Here is a 25,242-nt window from a genome sequence, read left to right as displayed (position 1 = left end):
CTTACCTTGTGACAAATACTGCCTGGGTCTGATGAAAAGGCCTTGTTAGCTGAGCCTTGATGTAAGTCTCAGATAATCAACCATTATCTCATGGTTGGGATTGTTGCATTAAAAACATTGTTGCAAAAATCTACCATACTATTTTGTTGGCCCTAAATTCAATGCTAAAATAGGGCTCTAGATCATAATCCTTCAGCTGGTGCTTTTAAAGCTGGGATCACCAATGCGGTGCCTGTAAGCACAATACATCACCTGTGAAAGTTAGTGCTGCCTCCACTCACTGTGCCCTTATGTCCCGCCCCCCAAAGTACGTAGTGCTAAGGGGGGGACACTGGAAGTGAAAAGCTACTTCCCACTTCCTCTTTCAGCTCTGATTGGAATGACCAAGGTTGTAGGAGGAAAAGGTAACTGATCTGGGGAGGAAGGAAGTGGCAGGGGGGTAAAGTGACATGCTGCAGGAGTCAGGGAAGAGAGAATGGCAGAGAAAAGTGATCAGTCATGGTCTCTCTCTCTCTCTCTCTCTCTCTCTCTCTCTCACACACACACACACACAGAGATTCATCAAAACAGATTCCCTCCTCTTGGGGTCTCCACCATGCAAACCACTTATCTCGTTGGCTGAACCATAAAAATAACACATCTGGTGCTTGCCATGGTAAAAAAACCTGGATCCAAAGCAAAAAAAATCCATGCAGATCACCATAATTTTTAAGACTGATCCCCTCAGAACCATCTTTAAATCTGTGTCCATTCATCTGTCCTGTCATTTAGTGGTGGTTTTGTTGTCAACCTGTTTAAGAGCCCTGGATAATTCAGGAAGATCTGTGCCTTGGATAGATGCATTTGTGCCATAGCAACCCTGGAAAGCACTGCGATTTTTACTGTGCAGTCTACTAATTTAAGCATTTATGTGATGGTGTTAGGGTGGGGAGGTTGACTCAATGTAAAATCATGCAAAAGGAAGAGGATCTATTTTAATTCCACTGGATCGGTCTTTTTACTCAAACCCTTTTGAAAAGCAAATGATGTAGGGTATGTGTGTGTGTGTGTGTGTGTGTGTGTGTGTGTGTGTGTGCTTTCCCTCTTTATGTCTGCCTGGGGGAGAGTGACCCAGGAATGGAAGAGAGAGACATAACCAGAGGAGATGGTGTACATGGAACCAGTGGCATGTGGTCAGTGGACTAGGGGGACTAGGCTAGTCCCCTAAATGTTCCTGGTAAATTAGAGTATTAAATTATTAAAGCTGGCGCCTTCTTCCCAAAGCCCGGGAAGCTTCTGCCTGACTTAGAAAGGGAGGCCCAATGCTCACACATACAACATCACTCTTCCCAATCGCCCTCATAAGCTGATACCTTTGGCCCTAACTGTTCCCCTACAAAAAACTTTACTGCATGGCACTGCATGGCACACTCCCAATTGCTCCCACATGTCTCAAAAGGTTGGCAAGTCCAATATAAATGTCTTGAAGTCACCTAATGCAATTGCCACTGCTCACTTTCAAAACCACTGCACATACTGAGCAAACCCCCAACAAATGGTTTGCATTCATGCAAATGGGAACACATGAACACACACAGAGGTTTGCTAAGCTGTTCCCTCCCCCCTGGTAGTAGCTTTCTTGGAGCAAACAAAACCACCTTCTAACCTTTGCAAATTTTTAGAAATAGCGTGCAGTGGTAGCAACTGCTCAGCAAATCCTCCACTAAAGACATGGATCAGACCTATGCAACTTCACTAAGACGTACCCTAAATTGGGTTTTGCTATCTGTAGGAATGTTTGCAAAAGCATTTTTCACAAGGAATAGCAACTCCCTGGAAAAGAAGGCTTTCATTAGCACAGGTTATAGATGTGGGGTTTTTACAGGCCTCACAAAGGGCAGCAGTGAGTCAGCTGGAAAAAAGCAGATGGGCAGACAGAAGGAAAGCAATATGGTGTAAAACAACACAATCATCCATCTCATTTTCAACCAAGTAGTCAGCATAGTAGCAAATGTTAACAGACCTGAAAGAAATCAGATGACTTGAATCATACATCACCCATTCAGTGTGGAGGCTGCTAATCACTGCTTCCTCATGACGGCACTATGTCTAGTGGAATACGACATTTATGTGTTGAGTTTAGTGTGGGAGTCCCACCAACACAGACATGTAGCATTTCTGTGCTTGGCTTATCACTGCTGTAAGTCCAAGTTCAAATAAGTCCCAATTGTGCAGAGGCCACCAGGCGGGAACCATATTTATGAACCTATGCATGGGGGAAAGTAACGTATGACTTGGCCTTAAATATCCATCTCTACAAAATAATTTGGTTGTGGTGGCAACCCCATATCCAGTAACCTGGGAGGAAGCCTACTTGAATGCAATGGGACTTACTTCTGACTAGACATGCATAGGCGTGTATTCTAAAATGATTAAAATGTTGCAGTGATGAGGGCAAGGTTGTATGATCAAGATTATCATGGGAATAGTCATATAAATGATTTTCTAGTATAACTTTGATATGTTTAACAGACTGTGACTGAGGGCAGTTTCATTTAATTTTCCTTCAGAAACTCTGGATCAATAAAATGTAAATAAAATAACATCCGTATCATAAAGGCCCTCCCCTTCTCTGAGATTTCCCTGAGCTTTGGACTGTTTCCAAACTGGTGATATATTCAACACTTACAGCTCTGCAAAGTACAGTGAGGATTGTCCTGGCCATTTCTCCCTTTCCAGATATCAAATGTGAACACACACAGCTATTAAAAAGCTCTGATCAGAGAAGAGGGACAATGGAAGACTTGTTTCACAGATGTAGATTCAATTCCTTCCCTAGTCATATAGTGGCCCAGAAGTCACACTTCAGACATAGTGGCACCATGGGCTGTTGTGGTCTACACTATGAGAGGGAAGGGAAGCAAGCAAAAATAGCCAAACCAACCCATCGTCCTCATCACTGCCACAAATTTGATGTATTCTCCCTCCTCTTTACATCCACTAAGCAGACTCTGTCTATCAATACCCAGTGGAGTAATATGGCACAGGCACACAGGTGTGAAGGCTTCAGGGACCCCTCCCTAAAATAAGCTATGCTTTTACTTAGTGTCTTAGTGAGGCAACACTTAGAGGCCGTTTTAGAATATATAGATAAATAAACAGAGAAACACATACAAAACTTTTCTACACTGTTTCTTATGGGTTCAGCTTTTGGGTCCCTTTGTGGTCTTTTCCTGGCTCCTTTCTGCTATAATGTCCCAATTGGGTTCTCTGATCCTTCGTCTTAATGTTTTGGTCCTTTCTCTCTCCTGCAACTCTTCCATTCTTTAACTTACTAGCTTTACAGTATTTTTGCTCTCAACCTTTTAGCCAACAGGCGGAGAGTCAAATCTTGATTATGTTTCTATTTCTCCTTAATTGCCAGGTTCATAGGCTGAAACTCTGACTCTCCTGTACACATTAGTCTCTTGTGAACTTTCGTTTTTTGTTTCTATTAAAACTACACAACGATACTTATAATTAGAATTTTGTAAAAAAAGAAAAGAAAGGGAAGTCTTAGATGTTAAAATTGAACATTTGCCAAATCAGAGTCATGAAATGTCTGCAAAATTAGTGTACAAATTTTAACTGAAAAGGAGTTAAAACAACCAAAAAACAAGAATCTATCAGTATATAGTAACCTTTTGACAATAGATGAAATATTGTAGTAATTTAACCATCTTCACTGAACCTGATTTCAGAACAGTTTTTCCTTTCTCCTGTGAACTTTTGACTCTCCTATGTAGAAGAATGTCTAAAGCAAAAAGCAACCATTTTACAATCTAAAACCAAACTAAACCTTTATTCACATACACATCTTTGGAATAGTCCCCCCCCCAGCACACTTACTTGGAGTAAATCCCATTGAACCCTGGGGCCTATTTCCAAATAAACATGCACAGGAATGGGCTGCACATCATGTAAACTTTCCTTTCTTGCACACTTATTCTTACTTTTGACTTAATAAATATGTTGATGTTGTTGTTGAAGTTTCACTTGACATCAAGAGAAAAAAATTCCCACAAATATTTAAAATAAGCTGGGCTCTACTGGGTCTCAAAAGATGAGGGAAACAAATCTTTCCAGTAGCATACATTGGCCTGTAACTCAAAAGTTACAGTAATTTCCTCACCAAAGAAATGTTACATGTGGGAAAAAATACTTACAGCAATTAATAAGCAACTGCACATTTTGGTTTGGAAAGTCTGTTGGTTGCTTTTTGCCTTAGAGCTCATTGACATATTACCATCAGCATGCCCAAAAACCCACAGCAAACAATGCCTTTTGGGTCTCTATTTTTCCTTGCTACAGGTACGTTCAGTGCTGCAAAAGTCTACACAAATTTTCCCCAACACACAAATGCATGCAGAATCTACTGGTCTATGAACATGGAACTTTTTATAAATGCGAAGTATTGTTAACAGCCTATAATAAAGACCTCCGTGAGGAAATATGATACATGCAAATACATATATTCTTTTCCCTTCCTGAATCAAGTTTCAGTTGAGCTAGGATATTTCTAGGACAATTTCCACTATAATGCACCATTTTACACATGGGGCATTCTAAAACTGCCCCTGAAGGACTTTCAAACTGCCAAGATGCTTCAAATAGCCCAGAAAAATCTGCAGGTTGTTCCCAATCAGTGTCATCTAGAGGAAATGCAAGCATGGTAGGATCATTGTGTCCCTAATGGAACAAATTGTTAGCAGGGGATTGCTGTAGGCTAGCTTATTACTGGACAAGTAAAGACATAAAGAAGGGGGTTGGAGGAAAGAGAGAGCTACAACTGTTATAAATGGAGGAAAACTCCAGCAGGAGAAGGAGAATTCTGAGGACCAAAAGTGAGACAGAATCTAAAGCAATTTCTCTATTGACTTGGCTGTAGAGGAGCCCTTGACAATCTCCCATGAAGCTGTTGCCCTAGGGTACACACTCAATTCCTGCAGGGCACTGGTAAGGTCTGTTGAACTTCAGTGTTGCCCATATAAACTGCAAGTGCTCTAGAAGACACCAAACATCCCCCTAACTTCTCAGATTACAGGGCAAGATAAGTTGTGAACAGAGCCAGCTGTCCTTCAGGGAGGCTTGTCTACACTATTACTGATTTCACTGAGGAGCCCTAGATACACTTTCAAGAAGCCCCAGAGTCTCATGAAAAAAAGCAAACAAAAATAAAGCAGCCCATCAAATAAAAGCAAAATTAAAATCAAATGTATGAAAAAGTTGGAGATATTATGGTCAAAGGGATACTTATTTTCATAATTACAATTCCTGCAATAAAATTAAGCAATCGATCAATGTTTTAGCACAAATCAAATTGCTGTAGAAATACTGCAATAGAGTTTTGTAATTGATTGGAGAACTGCATTACACAATTCAGATAAGTGCACATTTCAAAGGAGAGCATAGAGAGAGAGAGTGTGTGAGTGTAAAAGAGAAGCTGGTCACTTTGAGGCATAGACCAGTTACGTAATACCTCTGTGCAATATTTTGGTAATGACCCCAAGTACGAATCTTTGTGCTGGAGGGCAAATGGATGGGCTCCTTCCCTCACCTGGCTGGTAGTGAGAAGGACAATAGCCAGTGTTGGTAAGAAGCAGGCTGCAGGCAGAAGCCTGAGAAGGGAGAGTAATGCTGGATTTCTGCTATGATGATGGGAGAAGCAAGACCTTCTGCGGTGTTAATGCTGTGAGACCCTCCATTGTAGCCTCAGGTTATATATATGTGTAAATAAGCCATGTATTATAAAGACATCACAGTCTTCACTGCCCCTCATTACAAGGACACTCAACCCTGGTGTAAGCACCTGGAACCCCTGGAATTGCACACCACTTGGAGATTGGGGTGGCAGACAACAATATATACATGCAAACATGTAGTCTATGCAAGCATTTTATCCTGTTCTGTCTACCAAAGAATCAGCTTATATAAAGTCAACAGAACAACATCAAAGACAATAAAAATACACATACAGGTCAAACATTTAAAAATTCCCCGCAAACAGAAGACATAAAATCCCTTCAAAAACACGCTGAACAAGCATGTCTCCTAGTGCCTGTGAAGTACTAGAAGGGTCAAACTAAGGCAAATATCAGAGGTGAGTTGATTCCACAGGGTAAGAAGCGCTAGAGAAAAGGCCCTGCAAGGGTTCCCCCCCCAACCAAACCTCCTGAACAAAGGAGACTCTAAGAAAACATTCAAATTTTTAAAGGAATACATACTCTGGTTTGCTCCAGGGAGCCAGTAGGCCATTCTTCCTCCCATCATCGGGTATTCAGCTGTAAATTTTAGCAGGCCAAAACTCAGATGAGAGTTTGAGAGAAATATAATTTTGCTAGGCAGTGCATTTTTAAAGAAATATTTATTAAAGACCTGGATGCTACTTTAGCTGCATTAGCCCATTAAGTTTTCAAAAGTTATTTTTGGGGGTGGATGAAGGGTATGAGAAATAAAGCATTATGTAGTGGGAGATGCATAACTTTTTGTGGCCATGGGGATGTGGGCTTATATCACCCAGAAGACTGGAATCCTAGATTTGCTGCCTAGGGCTGCTGCAATGTAATGCTACCCAAAGGTTAGCCACGGTTTAACAATCAGGAGCAGGTTATGGTACTGCACCCCCCCCCCACCTCTCTTCTTTTAGACTGTATGAATTCCTTTTGCCTGCCTAAACCCTGGTTTGGCATTACATCTGACCTTTGCTGGCCATGGCTAAGGATTCTTTGAAACCCTGGTTTGGAATCCCCAATACACTCCCAGCCTTTAAATCCTGGTTTGCATTTGGTTATTGTTATGACAGTACCAGCTAGGAACAATATGAGGAATAACAGCAGAAATGACTGAGACAAATTAATCAGGTTAAAGAAATCTCCCAGTTACTACAATCCTAAAACAATTATTATGTTATTAGCTGAATCTACAATTTTTAATTTTAAAGATACAGATAGGTAGCCGTGTTGGTCTGCCATAGTCAAAACAAAAAAATTTTTTTTCTTTCCAGTAGCACCTTAAAGACCAACTAAGTTAGTTCTTGGTATGAGCTTTCGTGTGCATGCACACTTCGTCAGACGAAGTGTATCTGACGAAGTGTGCATGCACACGAAAGCTCATACCAAGAACTAACTTAGTTGGTCTTTAAGGTGCTACTGGAAAGAAAAAAAATTTTTTTGTTTTAATTTTAAAGAGTTAGCTTGTAACATTTATTTCTTTCTAAAAGGTGGTTTTTTTATAACTGCTCGTGACATTTGCCAACCATTCAAGGCTGCGGTTTATTTCTACTGAAGATTCCCCTGCCATTAAAAGATAGTCATTTTAAAAATTATTTCATGTAATAAGACTATATGACAGATGAAGAAGAAAAACATAAAACATAATAAAATTCATGGTGATCACAATCCCTCTTCGCTTATAGTGATCAGGAATTGATTTTATTAAACAGTATTCTGTTATGATGATGAGAAACCAATGCAAACGTTTCTTCCATCAAAGCACCACTATTATTTAGACATATTTGAAACACAGGCTTGGCAGCTCCCTTAGGAGATGGTGATGGATGTTCGGGGAGGGATGGACCAGGTAATAAGGGAAAAGGAAAATTAACATATAGGAAGGTAGTGACAGCACCACTTTCAGTGTGTGAATCTATTTATTAATATTTTTTCATAGCACATCTATGTCTCTCAGGGATTTCCTTAACATCAACTTCATTAGTTAGGAAGGCAGCAATCCATAACCAATTTTCTTTTCATGTTGTGCTTGTTCACGTATTAAACCAGCCCCTTTGTTAAAAACATTTGCAATTAATCCCTCAAACAAAAGAAATGCAAATCTTACAGTCTCCCTAACCAAAACCCACCAACTCAAGGCCCTGATCGCCACCTATTATACACTAAAATGAATTGAAATTCCCACTTTGAGCCTAACCTAATTTTCTACTGATAATAGGCATGGATTCCCAGAAGCACTCCATGCATCTTAATAGTAACATCCTAATTTCCTTTCCTGGTAAATGTTTTAAATAAGATTTTAGCACCAAAGGAAATTAACCTTTAAATTAATTGTAATTATAAAATGCCACCGCTGATTTTGTCTTCAGCCTAATTGCTTGCTATTATTTAAACCAGCTGCACCTCAGCTGAGCTTTAAGTTTAGGTTTCTCACAGTTACACCTTGTCAACAAATCAAGATGTCTGCTTATGTCTGTGACCAGGCTGGTCTATTTGTGGCTCTGCAAACATTAGGATGGACAGAGCAATCTTAATTCACAGGCTAGGTGGGTGCCTCTGCTGGCAGAAAGGTCTGCAGGTGTAACACCCATGCTTGCTAAGGAAGCCTCTGTTGTACCCATGGAAAGCTCCACAGGCAAATATCTACCACTGACAGCAGTTGGCATTCAGCGCTCCTGAAACAGAGCACTCTGAGGTGAGACAGGGGGATGAGGTAGAGGTAGCCCTGGATCCACTAGATCTCTGCTTCCCTCACAAGCACCTACTGTGTACTCAGGTTCAGGGACCATAGGGTCCAATTGCTTCCTGCTTCTCCTTGCTCTCCTGGCACTTCCAGACAGTCACCATTTTCAGGTGGCATGCAAACACATGCCGGTGAATTCAGGCTGCACAACTTGAGCTGATTGGGAGGTCTTGTGCAATGAACCCGCGTACCCAAATGATGGCTTTTTGCAATAAGGAAAGTGATATAATATACTGGGCAGTGTGGCATAACACTTACTTTCACGCAATGTCATCTAATCCACCCTGCAAAGATTTATGAGCATTCGTGAACACCAAAAGCCATCTAATCTACCTGCAAGCAAATCAGAATGAATGCTTGATAAATAGCTTATCTGGAAGTGCCCTTACTCCCACCCCCATTCTGTGCAGATGAGACCTACCCCATAACTAGCAGCAGTGACTGGGATGCTCCTGAATGTTCCTCCATGGGGTTGTTATTCTACTTGTTTTAGTCAGGTTCCTGTATTCTTGTAGATGCCATAGGGGACATGAAACTTGCTACCCTTGCTGTTTGCTGAGGCACTGTCCAAGACACAGGGGACCTGTGCGAGTGCTAACTCCACATATATACTTTCCCCTTTCTGGATCCTCCATCTGAGCGCAATGAAGTTGCTACTCTCTCTCCCGCCTCCTGTTACTAGGCACCCCTATGCCAGACTGGGATGGGACTGTAAGGCTTGATGGGCTAGGGGCAATGACTCTCTTCCGTCTTTGCTCAGACACACACATGGACAGCGAGGGAGCAGGCATATCAGGGAGCACAAGTGGAATGAAGGCTGCTGCGAGGGTGCTATGAGTTGAGGATGTGGGAGAAAATGGAGACGGGTAATGTTACCTGCTGGGATCATACCTAGTAGTGTCAGCCTATTAGGCAAGATATCAGGGCAGGGTTCCATTGGTCACATGGGCTACCAGGAACGGACCAAAAGAGGTGGGCATGGGTCTGTGTGGTGTTCCAATGGGCTCAGGTGTGTCTGGGGTTTGGTGTTATACCTTGGCTTTGAACCATGTATTCCCTGCATTGAAACCATAGCCTATTCTATCCAACCAGGACTCATCTTGCAGCTTCTGCACTCCCAAGGTTGAGGCTGAGGGCAGCAGAAAGATAGGATACTCTAGGAGGTGTCTGATGCCTGCTGCTGTGGCTGAGTTGTTAGGGAGCTGTTCTGTGGAGCCTGCAGTGTAAGTTTGAGGCACCATAACATTTTTTTTAAAGCCAGGCATGCAAGAGAAGAATTGAGCCATATTTTCCCTTTTCCCTTGCTGGGGCTTGAACTCTCCTGCTTCCCAACCCTGGGACCTATAGAGCGAGCCTCTGAAGGCTGTGTGTGTTGTGCTCATAAAAAGAGTAAATGAGAGGAACATAAGTGGATTTGAACCCTTGTCTATAGAGATGGGAGACTGCCTAGCAGCAGCAGGGTCATTGCTGGCTAAGCCACTGGGGCTGATAGTGTGGGGTTGCTTCAGCATCATCTTGTATACTGTATAGTGATGCAATGAACTGCAGTGTGTTTTTCCCCATTGCCAACAGTTTGCTGGCTCCAGCCACGTGTGGGTAGCATGTGGGTCCTATAGATGACACCATTTCCAACTGGAGGGCTTTGGCAGTGTTCTTTTGGACACTGGGGTTATATCTGTCATTTTTATGCTGTTTTGAATTTTCCAGTTGTGGGTTTCTTACCCTCCCCTCCCCACCTGGACTTAGTAAACATGAGATATGTTGGCTGTAGCAGCAGTATATCTCCAGACCTGAGGTTATGTGAGTATAGGATTGCTCCGATAACCTTTCTTATTTTCCCCCAACATCATGATTTCTTATTAAAGGCTTGCTGAACTGCTGAGGAAAATATTCAAGCTTTTGAAATTGTGTTAGAGCTTCAAATACATGCATACATTTGGTTTGTTTTTTCTGTGCCTCAAGGAACCATTTATAGGACCAAAACAATGTAAGCGATAGTAATCTCAGAGCATTCTAGTTTGTTAGGCTGCAAATTCTGCATGATCTTGAATTATTCTGGCCACATAAAAGGATCCCTAAGGAGGAAGGGAGGGAGGAAATGCATACAAAACAGGAACATGGATCCATATAACAAACTACTCCCCTGACAATGCAATGTTTGCTGTCTATTTCTGTATCTCTCTATTGCATCCTAGTTTTACAGCTTTTAAAGAAAGAGTCCAGTGTTCAACTGTTTATTTTTCAGCTATGTCCTACTGACTGACTGACTGACTGAGTGGGGCATTTAGCACTGACATTGTATAAAAGTCTGGAATACCAACTATGGAGTAGATCAAAGACTCAGAAGAAGTGTGAAGGGAAAAGCCTAAGTAAATGTATATACACCATTGTATAAACACAAGCAGCCCTATAGAGACAACTGATCCAGAGTCTGGGAGAAAGGAGCAGGCTCAAAGCAGCAAGCTCCATCTCTTACTTTACTTGGGTTCAGAAGAATGTGAGAACACACAGGCAGTGTACAGACAAATCAACTGCGCATGAGCTTGTCTCCTATCACTGGGGACCCTGCTATATACCCAATCTCTCATATAATTTGTGTGGGCGTATTATTATTATTTTCATGTACTCCCCTTCAACCAGCTTTCAGGGCAGCATACAAAAAGTTTAAATCACAATCAAACAAATTAAAACAAAAATGTAAAAATACCACAACATAAAACAGCAGTATAAAACCAGTCTGCAAAAAAAACAAAAAACAAACAACCCCCCCAAAAAACCCCCGAACAGCATAAAAACAAAGGATAGAAATTAAGGGTGCTTTTCAGAAAGGTGCTCCTCACGCATGCAATTTATTTCATCTACATGGTGTCATTGTCATTAAAATGTCATCCTGTATTTTCCCCTGTTTAATCAAAACGAACCCTTTCCAGGAAAAATCCTGTAATAATAAAGCCTGTTGTCAATGACTAGTTTATGATAGCTCAATGTTTATAATCCTAAGCTGCCACCTGGAAGCTCTTTAAAAGCCTGGAAAAAATACAAAGGTCTTAGGTGCCGCAATGCCATCATTCCACAGCTGGGGTGCCACTACTGAGAAGACCCTTTCCCCTGGAGCCACAGTCGTGCCTCATGAAGGGCTTTAAATAGCAAACTCAGCATTTTGAATAGGTGAGTGTTCCTGTTCCACTGAACATGCATAAATTCAGAACAGAGCCTGCTGCCACATGCAATCACTGTCCCTGGATCAGTTGTCTGAAGGGGGTGTGATATACTGAAGCTATCAGTTACTGATATTTAAAGACAGAAAATATAACATCTTTGCATCTTTAGTGCAACATTAGAATGCACTGTTTTTAGAACATGAGTAGCACAATATTGCAATCTTCAGTAAGTTAAAAAAGATACTTGATAAATTCTGATGTCACATGTGCAACATGCATTAATGCGGAACGAACGGCATTCCTAGGTCTGCACTAAAAGTCACTGACATGGATTAAAATGCATGCTTCACTATAAGGTGTGGCTTAAATGGCTGGAAGAAATCCACATTCTGACAACACTTTAACCCAAACTAGTATGGATTCCCAAGAAATATTGAGCATCCACATTAACAGATATTGGTATTTAGTGTCCTGGAACATGTTCAGCAAGAAATCAGCAAGGCATGGATCAGCAAGTATGAACTAAACAAATCAGAAGATTAAATGTTATATATCTTTCTGTCTGATTTACTACATCTGAAGCAAGTCCCACTGATTTTCACGGGACTTCCTCTCCAGTAAGTGAATTTAGGCTGGCAGTGTTCAACCAGCTCCTAATCACGTTACTCTGAAATACTACTACTACTACTTTTATTATTTATACCACACCCATCTGGCTGGGTTTCCCTAGCTACTCTGGGCGGTTCACAGCAGAATAGTAAAAAGATGATAAAACATCAAACATTAAAAACTTCCCTAAACAGGGCTGCATTCAAATGTCTTTTAAAAGTCAGATAGTTGTTTATTTCCTTGACATCTGATGGGAGGGTGTTCCACAGGGCGGGTGCCACTACCGAGAAGGACCTCTGCCTGGTTCTAATAAGATTTATTTCCAAGAAAGTATATATAGAATTGAGGCATTAAGGTATACTCCTACAAATGGGATCCTCATAACAGAGGGTCCTGGTTGCACGCAGGACCCAAGAGCTCACCTGACAGGGTTGAAATGGGGGGGGGGGAAGCAAGGAGTCTTGGCCATTCCCCTGGGATTACGCCAGGCGATTTTAGCCAATAGCCAGTGGGCGGCGTGATCCCAGGGGCTTTAAAAACAGCAGTGTGACGCAAGGAGGGGCACTTGCTTCGCACTGTTGAACACCCGCCCATCCTCCCTAGTTTAGGTAGAGTCGCTTGACCTTGCTTTGGTTGGGTCGCCTGTTTTGGAACAGGGGCTGGGTAGGAATTTTTCCATTTGGCAGATTGGCTTTAGCCATTTGGTTTTTGCCTACCCCTTAGCAAATCGTCACAACTTGTAAGATGGCGGTTAGGCATTGGCTCAGTTGGATTGTGGGGAGGGGAGGTGTGGCCATCACCTGCCCCTCCAGGAATCTGGGGGCCCTGGATCTCATCCGAAGTCCACTTGAGGGGCTAGGGCCATGCCAGGACCACAGGAACCCCGGGGTGATCTTAGGTTGGTCCTCATTGACCTAGCTCCCTCGTTTGGTTTACCCCATTGGACGATCACCCTGAGAGGTGGAGTCAGTTATAGTGGGGAAGTCAATGCCTAAGCCAATACTGCTCACGTGATTGTATTTCAATAAAGTTGTGGCCAAAATTTGCCCAAAAACTTAAACTAATATAAGTGTCCGTGTGTATTTATTTTGGGGGTGGGTCTTGGGGCCTCGAGACGCGAACACTTACCTGGGAATAAGCCCAACTGAACTCAGTAGATAGACTTTTCTTTATAAATATATTAATTTATTACTAAATTAATATTTGATTGTTGACTACTTTTATTAAGGTCCTTCACCACAACAGTCACAAGGTGAAGTATTCCTCAAGATCTGATTTCATAGTAGAAAAGAAGGATAGAAGTCACACAAAGCACAGAACATTAATTGTGGCATTAATAGTTCAGCCATTTTTTGGTGTTTGCTTCAAATAAAACAAGGGGAAGAAAGCAAGGGAGGTGATGCAGAGTAACAAGCAGTAATGCAAAATACTGAAATGCAACAAAAACTCTGCATTGGATTCTGCCTTCCTGACCCCCGCTTTAAGCCAAATATTGCTGCTTGGGGGAAGCCAGTGTGTACATCCAAAGATGGAGTCGTGAACATTGAAAGAAGACATTGCTCTTAGGAGCTAAGATGGCACTTGCATGGCCAATCACACTGTGCTTCTCTAGACAGTCATGGCAGTGTCTTCTGAATGCCCGGTTTGCATCAGCCCTTCTTCCTCAGGCAGAGTAGAGCCCGGAGGGAAAGAATTCAGTGAAATAGTAAGTCTCTTCTTTTAATTTCATGTAACCTACAAATCCCACAAGGCTGCTGTTTTATTGATGACCCTCGAGAGCTTTTCACTAAGTAACTAAATATTTAATGATGTTTTCAAAAAAACATATTGAATTGTTGGAAATTCCTGACATAAAGCTTGTACTAGAGGAGTCAAATTGCTAGAGAGTTTAAACTGATTAAATGAATATTTCAAAGTAATAGAATTACTGTGCAATTTTAAGAAAATGTAGCTCTAATAAGATTTCCAAAAACACACACACACAAACAAGATGCTTGGGAAAGATTATATCCCACCCAGGAAAGATAGGTGTTGACATTTTAGTGGTTTTAAATTGCTGCAGCTAATAATGCCAATGACTTTAGGAAGACAAATGCTTTACGATATCAATATCTGCAGAGAGTGATGCAGAGAGAAAGGGACTGGGGCAACACAGACCTTGGGTTTCCTATTCCCTTAATGGGTCTCTTATCTCTACCCCATTATTACTTCCACAGAATTTCTCATAGAGATATCATATTTTGATACCTTGGCTCGCCTTTGCTATTTTCCATCCACTTTCCATGACCCTCCCTTCTGTGCATCTACTCAGTTGAATCCTAACCCTAACTGTTAAAATAGTATCGGGGAACCTGTGTCCTGTGGCTACCAGGCCTCCACATTTGAGCCATGGCATGTTTTGGCCTAAAACATGCTTGCCTGTCCATCTCGTGACATCATCTGACATCAGGCATGGGACTGGGATGGGTCAGCCCACAGGACCATGCAAAAAGGAGTAAATGGGGGTGCACTCTCAGTCCACTCCTGAGTAATTCCAGTTGATCCACCACTTTTTGAATTTGGCAGCCTTTTCCATGGCCCTGTCAAAGTGGGCCATAGAGGGTGGGGCAGTTATGGATCCAGCCCACTAGCTGGGTCAAATTTCCCACTGTTGCCTTAAAACTTTCAGTTGCTGTTGCATTTTTTAGTTTTGGCTCATGTAGCTTTTGTTCTACCCAAGTGTTCACCCAAGAATCTCACGTTTCCACAACACTTCCTAGTGAGATTCAGGGGATTGCTTGGAAAGAGTAGCCCTTAAAGTGATAATTTAAGTGCTAGACCCATATATTGATGTTGCAGAATTTGTGAATACCTGGTGAGAATAGGAATTTCCCTAACCTGCTATGTAAAATAAATAAAAAGTTCCCTTAGAAGTTCTATAGCAGGTGTGGCTAACCTGTAATCCTGTTGTTGGATTCTAATGCTCACCAGACCCAGACAAGGTGGTCAGTGATGATGGGAGCTATAGCTCAACAATATCTGGAGGGCCACAAATTAGCCATGGAATATAAACTTTTTGAACAAGCACAGACCGCTGTATTTGATGTACTATTTGGGTATGTTCTGGACACCAGGAGCTCCACATCATCTAATTTTTATAGGAAAATGAAGGTAACCAAGAGATTGAAACTGGCAAACATCATTCTCATGGCAGACATGCAGGTTGGTGCCCAGACAAGTCATACCCCTGGTCAGTAGATCTATTGAAATATTATCCATATGGATAGCAATAATTGAAAGCATGTTGATTACTTGCCCTACACCTTTAAGACAGGTCAGGACGTAAACAACTGAACAGACAGGCAAATCAATTCAGACTGCACACACTGGCACATTCTCTGATCATTAAAACATGATGTTTTATGTCAGACCCTGAACTACTGTTGAGAGTGAATTTCCTCATAGCAAACCCTAGGCTGCATGTAAAATGTGAGAGAGGAAAAGAGCAGCCTTAAGCAGTGGTGTAGTGATAAATTTTGAAGTTCAGGAATACATCATGAAAGCTTCTCCTCATAGCCATATTCCAAGGAAAGTCTAAAAATGAAGTTGGATGTGTTATTCCCTTATCATACACAGAGAAAGCAGCTACAGTACATAACACAATATCTAATTTATTGGGATGAGATGTCTGCAATCCTATGCATTGGGTTTTTGTTTTTTTTAATAAGCTCAACTGAATCCAGTGATGCTTACTTCTGACTGCATAGGTTCAACTTGCACAGTGCATTGAACTTCAACAAAACATTTTCAGCCAGCTAAAATGCAACCTTTTAAATTTTAATTTCAAATCCAAACAACCTTGTAAAGAAGTGCTGCTGTTTAAACTGCTAGCATGAAGTAGGGTTCCCATCAAAAAGAAAGAAGCACCCAGACTTGGCTTGTCCATTTTCTTTATTCTCTGGCTTCCTCTCCTCTAATTTATCACAAACAAACTTGAAAGCCCCATTATTACCTCACTGACTCCAGAGCAAGTAGGACGCATGGATTACCATGGTGCTCTGGCAGATGATGCCAACACATCTAGACACCCTCCTGCGTTGCTTTTCTATCACCCCTCTGGCCATAATATATGCATGTATTCTGTTCCCAAATTTCATGCATTTTCCTTTAATCTCACATTTTTTTTATTTTAATGACAACAGGGAAATAATTTTGGTTTGATAATAAGAAAACCACATGTGGTTAAATCCAGCTAGTTTCTTAAATTTCTCCTGCTGAAATTAGTGCAATTTCAGAGTGTTGAACTACGCGTGTGGTTACTGAAATATTCTAAACTGAATTTTTATGTATTCAGGATATTTCTATATGACCACTTCAGCAGACTGCTACTGAAAATGGCAGTTCCACCCCTGCACTTTCCTACAACATTTAGGAATACTTATCTGTATCATGACATCATTACATTGTGCTCCACATAAATTGCTGCTTCTGGCAGAGGTTGGGAAACAACACAGGTAAAGGTGTGTATAAATATTGGGGAGGGGGAGAGAACATGGAGCTTCCTCTCTCTTGACCCCTGTGTGATTAGCCACATCTGGAGCTCACAGTAAACCAGCTCATGAAGTGCTGAACTACAGCTCCTATCATCCATGATCATTGGGTATGATCATAAATTCCTGGGTCCTGCTTTACTGCGCTTGGTTGGCAGGCCTGTTGAGTCACACGCCGCACTGCTTTTGCAGGATACAGATCCTTCTGTAACTCTGCAGGTGGCGAGATTTCTGAATGCGGTTATCTCACACTCAAAAACCACCAAAAACCAACAACAACATCAAAACTAATCGAACTGTTATGATGAGAGTGCATGTCGGAGTTCGTCTTCAGTTTTCCTTTTCTGTGATCTGTCCCTTGGAGCTCTCCTGGCCCCAAGCTGTCACTTGGCTCTGCTTAATGACCCACCCTCGCACCGTGGTGTTCACCTCCTGTTGTCGGATATATCTGTTTTTATGTCCCTGTGTTTTTATGTTTGTACATATTTTATGGGCTAATAGCCGTAAATAAATAAATTGAATTGAAATTGATCATTGGGTATGCTTACTAGGGCTGATGGGAGTTGTAGTTCAGGAACATCTAGAGGGCCAAAGGTTCTCCACTCCTGGTATACCATACACAAGCCCACTGTAACCTCTTCACTGCACCCCATTTGTGCTGCAGAGAAACAAACCATAATCACCAGCTTGGTGTTGTGTCTGAAAGAGGGGATGTGCTTTGTTTCACTCCACAGAAATAAGCCAAGGTTTGTTTAGGAGTTACCGATCATCATGTTTTTGAGCTAATTGAATCACAATCTCTGGTTCAGACATAAGCCAGGGGTTGCAGTTTGTTCCTCCCCAGCATGCGTTTGCTAGATTGACACAAATATTATCAGAAAGGAGTGAGTAAACTGTTCTTAATAGGAAGTGTATTTTTGATTTCTCTGGGGGCTATATTTTTGTCTGGCTATGATATTTACATTTATTTATAAAGTTTGTCTATTGATATATGCTCATATATACAGGAGAAACTGGTCAGTGAAAATGCAAATAAAGATTAATTGATTGATATTGATAGCAAACTGAACCAAAGCAATAGAAGTGATTAGGTAAAAAGCAAGATTATAGGATTATAAACTAAAGTTACTGCTTTATGTTTGTGTACTTCATTCCACTCAACAGGGTTTCTCAGACACAACAAACCAGGAGAAACTCCAAGCATTTAACCCCTTTCCTTGACTATTTTTGATTGGAAGAAACATGAACTAACAAGTTTGAAATGAAACTGTTGCATTCTGTTCTTGCCAAAACTGCTACAACAAATCTGAATAGTCACCTTACAAGAACTTTACCCACACATTAGTAGGGCAAGAATTAAGATGGGTGAGAAGCAAGAAACATGGTCTTTGTGAAGTATTTTTAGAGGAAGTTTTGTTTCGTAGTGTTTCATTTCAGAAAGTAATTATTTTCTGTAGCTGCATTTTACCATTTCCACCATTTGCTCCGAACTGTCATGGCCTAAGTTCAAATATTCTACCCCCTTCCCCCAACCCATTTCTCATTTTACAGTATGACAAAGTATTCAGAATGATATTGGAGTGGGATGGATGAGTGAGATGGATGATATAAAAAATAGTTTCAACTGGCATGTAATAAACCTTTATTACTTACAGCTGTCCTCTTCTTCGGTGATACATTTCACAACATAACAGGCGTAGATGAATCCTGCCAGCTTAAACAAAAGGGAACAGAATTAGATATACAGTAAAAGTGGCTGGAATTCTCAACAATGGTGTGCGCTTATAAGACAAAAACAATCTTCCCTGCATTTATTTATTTTTGCTATGAAAATTGCAATACTTTAACATAAGTATACGTTTGCCGCAGTGATAAATATCCATAATGACTGCATTGGTGTACTGCGATGCTGGAAAATTCTTTTAAGAATTCACTCATTTTTTCCCTTTCACTCAGAAATGAAAATCAGTATACAATAATACCACCCACTTTCCCAGTGAAGGCTTTTTCACATTGCAAAAAATGCACCCTAACATTATTATACTATCCACAACACTCCTGCGAGCCTGAATCCGGAGACAATAGCATCATAGCCACCTGCATATAAAGAATGAGTCAATGGCCTTGTTGTGTTGAGATCTGCCCCATCTTTTTATAAATATCTGCATGGCTGCATATTCCAGAAAAGAAGAGGGGCGGAGGAAATGCCAAGCTGCCAAAGAATCTTAAAAAAAAACCCCACAACAAAACATTAAAGTGGCAAAGGAAAAACAATACTGCTGAATGAGCAAAGCCTTGGGCCAGCCACCTAGCTCAGCATTGTCAGCCCCTCTGCCATTTGTAAAATGCTGATAATAGGGTTACCAAAATGAAGAGTGTGAATTGCTTTGAATACTTTAAAATGTTTGTTTAAGAAAGAACTATAAACCACTTAATTAAAAGAACCCTCTAAGAAGTATACATACAACAATTATCAACAGTAAACATAAAATCGGCAGACATTAAAAACAAGTATACATACAAAATTTTGTGCATGAATAGGCTAGCTGAAACAAAGAAGATGCTGCCACAATAAATTACCAACAGATGCGGAACAAACATCATATGGTACTTCACCAAGTGCAAGATCCACAGGTAGAAGCAGTTGGCTAGGCATGTATGGGGCAAGTAAGCTTGTCTTAAGCTGGATATACTAACAGTAAAACTTTGAAACTGCCCAGAAACAAATTAGCAGCCACTGCAGATTATTGAGCAGAGGTGTGACATACATAATATTCATTAGGTTCTATAGTGGAGGAATATATGTTCACTGAATAATAAAAAAGCAACATCTAAAATCTTGAAGTTCTCCAAATGGTGAAGAAATTGGGCTGTGTGGATCATCATTAGTAGTATCGCAAGGAATTTCAAATAGAAGCCTGTGACAGTTGCTCCAGCACATTCCCTTTGGGAATCGTGCCAAAGGGAGGTACCGGTAGTCACTCTGGTGTCTTCCAGTTGCTGGGGACTCCAGTCCCCATCATTCCTGACTATAGGCTGGAGATGATGGGAGCTGGAGTCCAAAGCTTCTGGAGAGCACCATGTTGGCTGTTTTGCACATGATCTGACCCAGCCAGATGGGCGGGGTATAAATTATTATTATTATTACAGTGGTACCTCTAGATGTGAATGGGATTCATTCCGGAGCCCCGTTCGCATCTAGAAGCAAACGTAACCAGTGTCCGCACGTCTGTGCATGCGCGGGTCACGTTTCGGCGCTTCTGCACATGCGCATGATGTCATTTTGAGCATCTGCGCATGCATAAGTGACGAAACCTGGAAGTAACGCGCTCCGCTACTTCCGGGTTGCCACAGAGCGCAACTCGAATGCTCTCATCCCGAAGCACATTCAACCTGAGGTATGACTGTATTGTTATTGTAGGCTATCAATGCAGTGGAGTGTGAGAAAAACCTTCAGGCTCACAATCTCCTCCCCAGTGTATACAACGTCATGATACTAGGCCTACGTGCACAGGCCCTGTTTGCAGTGTCACATAACCTCCCCTTGTTCTTACAGGGTATACACAGAGTGGGAGGTGCACTACCGCAGGGTTCACTCCTAGTTTCCTTGTGTAGATGGACAACCAAGGCTATGTGCAAACATTTCCCAAGTGCTGGTAAAAAATAAGGGGTGAAATTAAGAGCTGCTGTTTTCTCACCCAACAAAATTTGGTAGAATTACCGTATTTTTTGCACCATAACACTCACTTTTTTCCTCCTAGAAAGTAAGGGAAAATGTCTGTGCGTGTTATGGAGCGAATGCCTGAGGGTGGCGGGGGGGATCTGCTGCAGTCGTGAGCAGAGGATCCATGGTTCCCCTTCCTTCCCTCCTCCGTGGTTACAAAGCATGGATCCACATGGAGCCTCAGGATTTTTGCATTGGGCTACTCCAAACTCACTGTCAGATCACATGTCTGTGGCCACAGCATGAACCACAAAAATCATATATCCACTACTTCGTTTAGAATATTTTTTTTCTTGTTTTCCTCCTCTAAAAACTACGTGCGTGTTATGGTCTGGTGCGTGTTATAGTGCGAAAAATACGGTATATGATTCTGCTTCACATATTGCATCAGGGAAAATTGTTCCTTATAAATCAATGGCCATTTTGATCTTTCCTTTGATATTACTGAGATCAGAAGAACTTCCTATCACTTGATTCTCTGCACCTGCATTTATTTCTACGAAAACTAGTACTACAGGATATGTTTTCTTCAACACTTTATAATGCTGACAATGATTCAAAGCTCAGTAGGGCCTAAGTGTTAAAATGGCGTGCTCTACAAACAGAGCTTCTATTCTCTTTGATGCTTGGAAGACTTCATATGAGCAAGGTGGATGTGCAGACCAAGCTGTTCCTCACATCAGGATGGGACATCCCTGCTCTTTTGGAGCCCTGCATGGATATTGCAGCTACTAGATAGGGCTGATCATTTTAATGGTGTATGATAGCAGAGTCACATTTTGAACATAGTCACCAGCTGAGTTCTGTAGAACAGTACTTCCCAACCAGCATAAGGAGACTCACTGCTGTGGCTCAGCACAGCTTGTCAAGCATGCCTCAAAATAGATCCAATTATAATTGCTCACTGAAGCATCCTCTTCATTGCCATTTCTCAGCTGGTGATCAGCCCTAGATGGGTGTATAGAGGCTGGTCGGCAAAGCAATGGCACTTTCTGACCTTTTGGCCATTGCGCAGAAAATGTTCACATCTTTCTAACATAGCCATTGGCAAGAGTGCTAAATTAGCACAGTTGTGCAGTGAAAAGTGGTGGGAGACATCCCCAAGCTCACTAGGCTGAAAAATGTGAGAAATTCTGCTGTACAGTTTTAGGAATCATTTATTTATTATATTACCTGGCTTCAGCTAATACAGTGAGCACTTAGCAGACCTGAAATTTACCACAATTCCCATGCTAAACACTATGTGAATAAAAGTGTGTTAAAAGGTGTATGATCACATCTGACAGGTAAAGATATCAGTAAAGAAAAGAATGGGAATGAAATATAGTAAAAAACTAAAACGATGAGTCACATTTTCACAAACTCTGTACAGTATGTTAGTTCATTAATAGCCAGAGTACACAACTTTAAGATAATACGCATCTAAACAAGGATCAGGATTACACAAGGTCTCCACCTGCCTTGTATGTTAATATCCAAAATGGCTAGCATGAATAATTTATTCCAGTTCTTGGATGATGCAATTATTGATTCAATCACTTCTGAGGCATGAAATGCAATAGTACATTTGTGCTACAGTAGGTTGTCTTGCTAAGATAAAACCTACTTTCAGAGATCTCTTCATGCCAATCTGATTACAGACACAACATTGCCATTAAGTAATTATTGTTCACTATCAATATGCCCACCAGATGGTGGGAACAGGTATGGAAATGTGGCTTTAAAAATAGGTCAAAACTGAGGGCCAGTTTAGATATGAAGACAGCAAACCCCTTTGTTCATGCCCAGCTCTGTCCAATCATGTATACATCAAGGGACAATTTTTAGAACAAAAGGGGCACATGGATGGGAATCCCAAACCCTTCCTGCCTGCAGCTTATCTCACAATGCTCCGTAGATGAGATTCAATAGCAGAAGTGGCTTCACCTTGTGGGAGTTGCTATGGAGGTGCTCTGCTTCACTGCAGTTGGCCAACCCCCTTGAGCATTCTGGTTACCCTTGTCTAAACTTTTTACAACTCTATAGTATCACTTTTGAGGTGAGGCAACCAGAACTGTACACAGTATTCCTAATGTGGTTGCACCACGTATTTGTATAGCAGCATGATGATATTGGCAGGGTGGCTTAAAGGGAATGCACAAGGCTCTGTGATCTGTTTGGATTCCTGACATTGAAAGTAAATAACAAACATGGATAGCAGGCAAGTATATATTTTTTTAAAATACACACACTTCCCCTGTTTCCTACTGCAGACTCACCCTCTCCCAAGGCATATGGCCAGAGTTTTGATCCCCTTGGCCGCAATCCAAATCTTCCCACAGGTGCTACTCTTTGTAAAGACCCAAATGACTCCCTCAAAAAAAGAAAATGGCACTACTTCCCATGAAAAAATGAACCTTTTTTTTGGAGGGGGGGTTAGCTTCCAGGTGAAAAGCTGCAGGTTTCTCAGATACTATAATCTTCCCTTTCAGGTAGTGCCCATCTCATTTACACAAGTCCAAAAACACAGACCTGCTGATATGTGGGACATTGTCCTTAAAAAATAGCATTTATAGTCCTGGTTGCATCTTACCTACAATTCTATGTTACATCAGAGCTAAATCCCACATTTATTTCACATCTGTCATGAGGCTCTGCTGGGAGGCTTTCACACTAGCAGGGATGAGAATTCACTGCAGGAGCTAACATGCACTGTAGCAAAGAACAGTGAAACCTTGTGCGATTGTCAGCAGGCCGTCTTTGCCTCATTGAGCTATTATAGCCTTTACTTAACGTGACCAAAAGTTGAAGGGCTGTTTAACCCACACATGTGCAAGTCCTGGCTCTTTGATTTATTTTTGCAAATCAATGGATCACACTTACAGCTCAACAGTCCCCAAAGTGGTCTAAAATTACAGGGATGAGGATGTTCTTATTAACAGAGTTTGCCACACGCCTGTTGCTAAAATGTCAAAAGTTAATATCTTCTTAACTAACCTTCGCCCACATACCGCATAGCAAATGTACTGTAGCACAAATTGTACATACCACTGATCTTTTAATTGTTTCCAGTTGCATCCCCTTAAGTATTGCAAAAACTCATTAAATAAATTTCAGGCGGCAATCTTACTGATTAACGACATACCTTTTTCAACTAGAATGCGTTCTCTTCTCTAAATATTAGGGCTAATGTAAGATGGGAGGTTTTTTTATTACAAAACTAAAACTAAAAATGAAGCCTAATAACAATTTTGAGGGTTGCAACTGGGGAATAAGGCTTGACTTTTATATTTCTGGCTGTGACCCCACCCCTCTCTGGAAAGTTCTCTAATGATGTAGTTGTTGCATAGGCTGTGTGTGATCTTCCTTGCAGTTGCTGAGCGCAGATTAACTCTTGCCTCCCCAGCTGCAGTCTCCAAGAAGATCAACCTGGGGGTGGGGAGCAAACACACATTTTTCAAGCAGAAGGGGGAAAGTGAGTGTGTGCGTGTATGTGTGGTTGTTATGTGTACATACATGCGTGTGTGGTTGCAGTGTGTCTAGGGTTGTGGTGTATGTGTCATGCTGACTATAGTTTCTCATTATTTAGGCAACCAAGCCCAAATATTTAGTAACTCCTGTCTTACAAAGAACCCGTTTAAGCAAAAATCATATTGAATTTGCAGTTCAAAGGAAGAAGAAGCTCCAAACAAGTGGTAAGCAGCAAGTGAAAGATTAAGAGAATTTTCATTAAACTTTCACTCTTACATTTTTTTACCAGTGAACATCCTCCTATGTTTACATGGATGCTGGTTTCTGCTTGGATACGCAGAGTCATGAAACAAACCCAGAAGTGGCTCACTGAGTGAGGTGGAGTCACTCCACTAGCTTCATGGCAGGTGGATCACCATTGTTGATTGGGAGACACAAAGTAGCAGGGAGGTTAGTCTGGTTCAAGTGCATGACAGGTGTGCTGGGTTGGCTCTGCTGGTGCATTTGCACACATGGACCTCCTTGCTTTATTGTCCCTCCCTCCTGGTAAGCAACACTGAACCACCTGCTAGGAGCTAGCATAGGCGTTCTGCCCCACCCAGCAAACCACTTCTGTACAGGTGTCCCCAGTATTTAAACTTGATTTTTAAATCAAGTTTTGGTTAAAGTTCACATCTGCAACTCTGTTTTCTCTAATAATTGGTTATTAGTTCACACATAGGGATAGGCATTTAGTTGCTTCCCAATAGTGTTTATGCATAGAAAGGAGAAGCAATGGCAGCTGTGTGTGTGTGAATCTGATACAACCAGATTTATAGTGTTTTCAATGAGGAAGTGTATTTCAGGAAAACAGACCTCAACTTTTGTGTGTATGTGTATTATGCCACCAGCCTTGAGTTACCTTTTAGGTTCTGAGTCTGATTTTTTAAAAAGTCACCATTAGAAAGGAGATAATGAGTCTTTGGGGGATGATGGAGAGAAGGACCCTATCTCTGCCTTAAGAGAATTACCCTAAAGATAGAAATGCTGCCATGGAAACACTTCGGCCCTTTGAGAACTTTCCTGAAACCTCTGCTCCTTTTGTGGAGAATGCAATGATTAGAAGAGCTGGAAGAAGGCATACTGCTTAGAGTCAATCCATAGCTCCCCAGCTTTGAGAGAATTCAGATGTTATGGAGATCAAGTAAAATAAAAACCTAACAATGTGTACTCAAATACAAGTCTTATTGAATCCAGTGGGGCTTTCTTCCAGATGAGTTGGGGTTAGGATTGTAGCCTG

General features: G+C 41.4%; 1 protein-coding gene and 1 long non-coding RNA gene across 8 annotated transcripts in view; one reads left to right on the top strand and one right to left on the bottom strand.

The window, feature by feature from the left end:
* NKAIN2 (sodium/potassium transporting ATPase interacting 2) overlaps positions 1-25,242 on the bottom strand; it is a gene marked incomplete at its 3' end in the record, with an annotated part of 448,568 nt that overhangs the window by 15,974 nt on the left and 407,352 nt on the right. For 3 of the 5 annotated variants that reach the window (XM_083608698.1, XM_083608695.1, XM_083608694.1), the window contains 2 exons: positions 18,443-18,503; positions 6,243-6,299 (listed from right to left, as the gene is read on the bottom strand). In XM_083608698.1, coding sequence (XP_083464824.1) covers positions 6,243-6,299; positions 18,443-18,503 — 118 coding nt within the window. The remainder of the gene's footprint in view (positions 1-6,242; positions 6,300-18,442; positions 18,504-25,242) is intronic. The other 2 variants (XM_083608696.1, XM_083608697.1) reach the window with 1 other exon arrangement.
* Positions 1-25,242, top strand: part of LOC310760347 — a 72,926-nt gene that overhangs the window by 12,275 nt on the left and 35,409 nt on the right. For 2 of the 3 annotated variants that reach the window (XR_014546903.1, XR_014546904.1), the window contains one exon: positions 24,082-24,187. The exons of the other annotated variant lie outside the window; for it this stretch is intronic. This is a non-coding gene — a long non-coding RNA (uncharacterized lncRNA). The remainder of the gene's footprint in view (positions 1-24,081; positions 24,188-25,242) is intronic. 3 annotated transcript variants of the gene reach the window in all.

Source organism: Podarcis filfolensis (genome assembly GCF_964270895.1).
Source record: "Podarcis filfolensis genome assembly, chromosome: 3".
Taxonomy (NCBI): domain Eukaryota; kingdom Metazoa; phylum Chordata; class Lepidosauria; order Squamata; family Lacertidae; genus Podarcis; species Podarcis filfolensis.
This window is presented reverse-complemented; position numbering and strand designations above follow the sequence as displayed.